Below are 4821 nucleotides of genomic sequence, written 5' to 3' on the forward strand. Positions count from 1 at the left end.
GATTGTATTATTACCTGTTGCTCTTGACATAATTCTTAGAGTTAAAGCATTAGACAAGCACAAGCTGCTTTTACGCAGTTGTCATTTTGTCTCATAGTAGTTCATCAATATGAAACTACTAAAGAAACTTGCTCTTTTTACAAGTATTTTTCAAAAATCCCATGCATGTGAGGTCTCTCTAAGTACACCAAATGAATACAGTCTGGTGCGTGCAAAAGCTACCCTTAGAAATAAATTCCATCTTCCAGGAACATATTTAGAGAACAAATGATTACTACCTACATGAAGACTTATTATAGTATGAGAAATGGGAAATAAAAGCCATGCCACTTTGTAACAACAGGATGCGAGGCAATACAGGGACACAGGACATACTTGAAGCACCTATCCAAAATACCTTTGCCCTTTGGCAAAATTTTAGAATCACAGTATCACTCTTTCAACTACAATATCAACAGAACTTGGAAGCACAGCAAAAAACCCCAAAGCTGTATTTTTCAGATGAACTCCTACAGACATACTAATGGAAAGACAAAAGCAGCAGCTTACCTTACAGGAATGGCTTTAGGCACAGCATTAACATTATTTGGTTGATATTTAGGCTTGTCGACCTGTACAGCAAAGGTATCCATTCCACTGTCAAACTCGGGAGGCTGCGACGAGCTGTGTGCTTTCAAAATCGGTTGTGGAGAATTCGGAGATTTTGATGGCAACTCTGGTTTATGTTGAGCTTCATTTGGCAAGAGATTATGGTTGAATTTAGGGCTTTCAAACTTGCGCTCAAAGGGCCTTGCGGCACTAGTGTAAGGTTTTGTTGTAAAGCGGTTGTAAGAAGGAGCGACTGTCTTCTGAACCTGCTCAGTTCCATTGACGGGGCCTTTGTCAGGGAAGCTTTTCTGAGGATAAAATGTGGACTGCACAGTGTCCTCTCGAGAGGATCTGAAAATTGCTGGCTTATTCTGAGGTGGAGGAGGGTCAGACACGGAGTTAACTGCAACACACAATACCCGAATTCATTAGTAACTAGTCACATACACCACAGTATAAAAATGCATTTTAGTCAATTCTTAATCTACTCTGTAAAATATATGTAAGTTCATAACTGAGCTCTCATGGATCATGTCCTCTTATTATAGTCTGTGCGTTCAGGCAAGTTGTCTAGAGAGGTACATTTTCAAGTGCGGGAAACTTTACTTCAACCTTGCCAAAACCACTAAATATGGAAGAGAAGTTACAGTGACTACTGACACCTGGAAGTTACGGTCTTGGACGCCACATCATTTCACAAAACACAATCTCACTATATCGCAAAAAGCCATTTTCACTACTAATTATTCCAAGTTTCAGTCAGAGAACCATACAGTTAGCAGCGTGGATACACTGAAGCAACCCCACAAGTGACCCTTGTTGCCAACGAGACGGGTTAGCTTTCCAACTGCTCACCTTCAGAGAGCGCAGGCTTGTGATGTGCTGGGAGAGACAGGACAGGACTGTTAATGGACTGAGGTTGTGTGTACTGCACTGAAGGAGCAGGAGGAGGAGTTGTAACTTGAGGGTTGAGGATTGGCTCGTAGCGTTTATCACCGACAGGCCTATCCATCGGTTCAGTATCGCTTGGTTTCCCCCTATTGAAATAAAAGAAGAAAACATCATTTGACTGTTCTGTTTCCTCAGGACTCCGAGATCCTGCATTCAACACTACTTTTTTCTTCTACGATCACCCAATTTCCATCTCTTCCTATAAACATTAAAGCACATTTTTCTTTACAATCCTGTCTCGAGTGCAAGAACATTTATCAATAAGCACAAGAGATTAAGACAACATTGAATCTTTAGAAGAAGATTAGTAACACAAACCATGGCAAACAAAAGGCAGATGACATTTCAGGTGTATTTGCTTAATTGCCTACAAGATCTATTTTTTTTTCCATTTCATTTGTGGTAATTTCAATGGAAAAGTGTTCTCTAATTTAGCAGGCCTTCAAAATAATTTTTTTAGGGGGTTGGGTTGTTTCTGAAAAGCATAGTTAGCCAATAAGACAATGGATTCTAGTTCAACTTTTCTAAATACACCTAGTATTTGAAGAATGCCATCTTAATTAGAAATGCAATCAGCTTAAGCTTCACTAGCTTTATGTGCATAGTGTAGAAAACTTTAAAATCTTATTTTCAAAATATTTTTCTTACAACGGAAATATTTCTCCAAAAGTTTATTTCAGGAAACGATTGATTTCACAAAAGCTTGTCATTTTGGACTACAATATCTTGCACTTTCAGAATTTGTGTTTTAAATTTTAAGTGCACATAATGCCTGTGATGAAATGTAACAGTGAGAGGACACCTGAAAACATCCTCAACACATCAACAACAGTCTTACCACTTGATGTTCCTTTTCAAGTAGTCATAGCTAGTGTAAGAGCCACGAAATCTAGGTGATGGCAAAGCAAACAGCAATAGAAGAATGAAAGAAAATAGTCATTCTATCTTGAGAATATTATGTCTTCACACTTTTTGTTAGTCCTAGCAGCTGTCATACGACAAGGTTGTTGAAACAAAGAGACAATACTTCTAACAGTGATGTTTCTAGTACGAGCTTTACCGTATGCACACGTACAATGTACCTACTAAACGTGAGTTTGTCAGTGAATTAGGAGGTCAAGATGTCAAACTGACAGGTACTGAAAGTAAGTCTGAGATTACACTAACCCATTTGTTACAATCTGTATGAACAAAGTTCTTCAACGTACTGAAAAAAAGTGAACGTCATAGATCCCATATTCTAGAAATCTCTTACTTCTTGTCCAAGTTGCATTAATTTCTTCGCTCTTAACATACAAAACCATTATCATTCTGGGTACTGCAGATCGTAACAAATGTTTCTACAGCACGATCAGCTCATCCAACAGCAGAGCCCACATCATAAAACGCTTCTGATTGTGTTCAACAACTCCTAAAAGGGTATCTTGGAACACATTTTTTGAATACTATGAGAGACAGCAAACTAAAGTACTGTTGTAACTTTCCCTTTATTTTTTAACACTTATCTTGCTTATATGTCACAAGAAAACACATTTTACTTTAGGACAGCTTTTCCTCATCACTTTCTGTACGCTCATAAAAATGTAACAGGCACCAATTTTAGGCACTAACAGTCTTACTGCTTCAGAGGAGCATGTTGTGAAACTAAGAAAAGGGTCGATCAGTTTTTGAAAGTCTGCTTTACGACCACACAAAGGCGATGCTCAGTGAGCCAAACAGCACCTGCGAGAAAAATCAATGCTGCAAAAAAAATCATTTTGGATCTGCTGTATAAGCTGTTGTTCCCACTGATTTTATATAAAGCCATCCATCCAACACTAATCACAGAATGGCATAGGCTGGAAGGGACCTTAGATATCATCCAGTCCACTAGAAGTTCTTGATGGACACTCACTGAATGCTGCCTTTATTTCCGGTGGGCAGTGACTGCTTTCTCAGAAAACTGCCCATGTGAAATCAGGTGTAGTACGTTTGGATGGAGGAAGCAGAAGGGAGAGCTGTGGCCACACAAAAAACCACAAAGTATGTAAGCACATCCTTCTGTCACAGGCTCCTGACCATGGGTCAGCCCCAAACTCAAGCATGATGTTCAAAACCTGTGTATGCAATCAAGGAGTTCCAGACCAAAGCACCTGCTTACAACTTGTGAGCGTATAAACGAGTTCCCCTAATTACTGATACGCTGTATGCTAAGCTGCTTCCCCCTTCATTTTGGTTACAAACCCATTACCGTCGTTTGAAATGAAGCAGAAATGAACCAGTGGACAACAGCTGATGAGCCTCAGTGCACAACTTACCGAATTGCACTGCTGATCTTCAGATCCCATTCAAAAAAAAAAGGTCCAACTCTCTAACTGCTCTGTAAGAGCTAAACTAACGCAGTTTAGGAAGCTACCACAGGACACTGTTCCTTACTGCCTCCTCTGCTGAGGCTGTAATGGATCATGTGAGTACTTCTTAGCCCTACTCAACACAAAAGTCAGGGAAACTCCCTCATTCTGCAGCATTTCAAGCTAATGCAGGTAACCACGCTGAACCAAGTAGGAACAAATCCACCACTCTCAGCTACAGGAGTAGTAGCCTCAAATTCACAGAATCACAGAATTGTTGAGGCTGGCAAAGCCCTCTGAGATCATCCAGCCCAGCCCGTGCCCCAACCCCCCCCATGGGCCAGAGCAGGCACCAAGTGCCACATCCAGCCTCTCCTTAAACCCCCCCCAGGGATGGGGACCCCCCTGCCCTGGGCAGAGCATCCCAGGGCCTGAATGCCAATTGCTCCAACTAGATCCTCTGAAACACGTCCATTTACAAGTTTTCTCACATCAAGAGAAACTATCCCTTACTCTACAGTCACTGACAACTGTAACACGCAGATAATGGCATAACCCATATAAAGCAGCTTTAGTAATGGCATAGATTTCCTCAACAACACAAATAAGACCCCAACAAATTCAAAGAGCGACCAAGTTTGTATGCGTGTAGTGGAAAAAATATATACTCACCCAACACGCACTCCATGGCAGAGAAATTTATGTAGTTTAAGACAATATTAAAAACTAAAAAAGTTGTAGCTATTGCTCATGAATATATAAAACCTGTCCTCTGTGCCCAGAATACATTATATGGATTATGCAGGAGCAAGAGATTGAGTAATCAAATGTTCCTGTATCATCCAGATCTAGTCCTGTTTATTTTTAGAAGAGTTCATTCACAGAATAGAAATTACCGTATAAATCCACTAAAGAAAACATGAATAACAAGCAAGTAACAGGGTACAAACTG

The 4821-nt window shown here is 40.2% G+C and overlaps 1 protein-coding gene across 1 annotated transcript; it reads right to left on the reverse strand.

Annotated features, from left to right (window-relative positions):
- Positions 1-549: 549 nt before the first annotated feature.
- Positions 550-1600, reverse strand: LOC104269845 (tight junction protein ZO-1-like; the record flags this gene model as incomplete). Its single annotated transcript, XM_009875589.1, has 2 exons — positions 1444-1600; positions 550-991 (listed from the first exon to the last, which is right to left on the reverse strand). Coding segments are annotated over exons 1-2 (599 nt in total), but the record flags the coding sequence as incomplete, so codon positions are not given.
- Between the last annotated feature and the right edge of the window lie 3221 nt (positions 1601-4821).

The sequence above is a fragment of the Apaloderma vittatum genome, unplaced genomic scaffold (assembly GCF_000703405.1).
Source record: "Apaloderma vittatum isolate BGI_N311 unplaced genomic scaffold, ASM70340v1 scaffold18488, whole genome shotgun sequence".
NCBI classification, from domain to species: Eukaryota; Metazoa; Chordata; class Aves; order Trogoniformes; family Trogonidae; genus Apaloderma; species Apaloderma vittatum.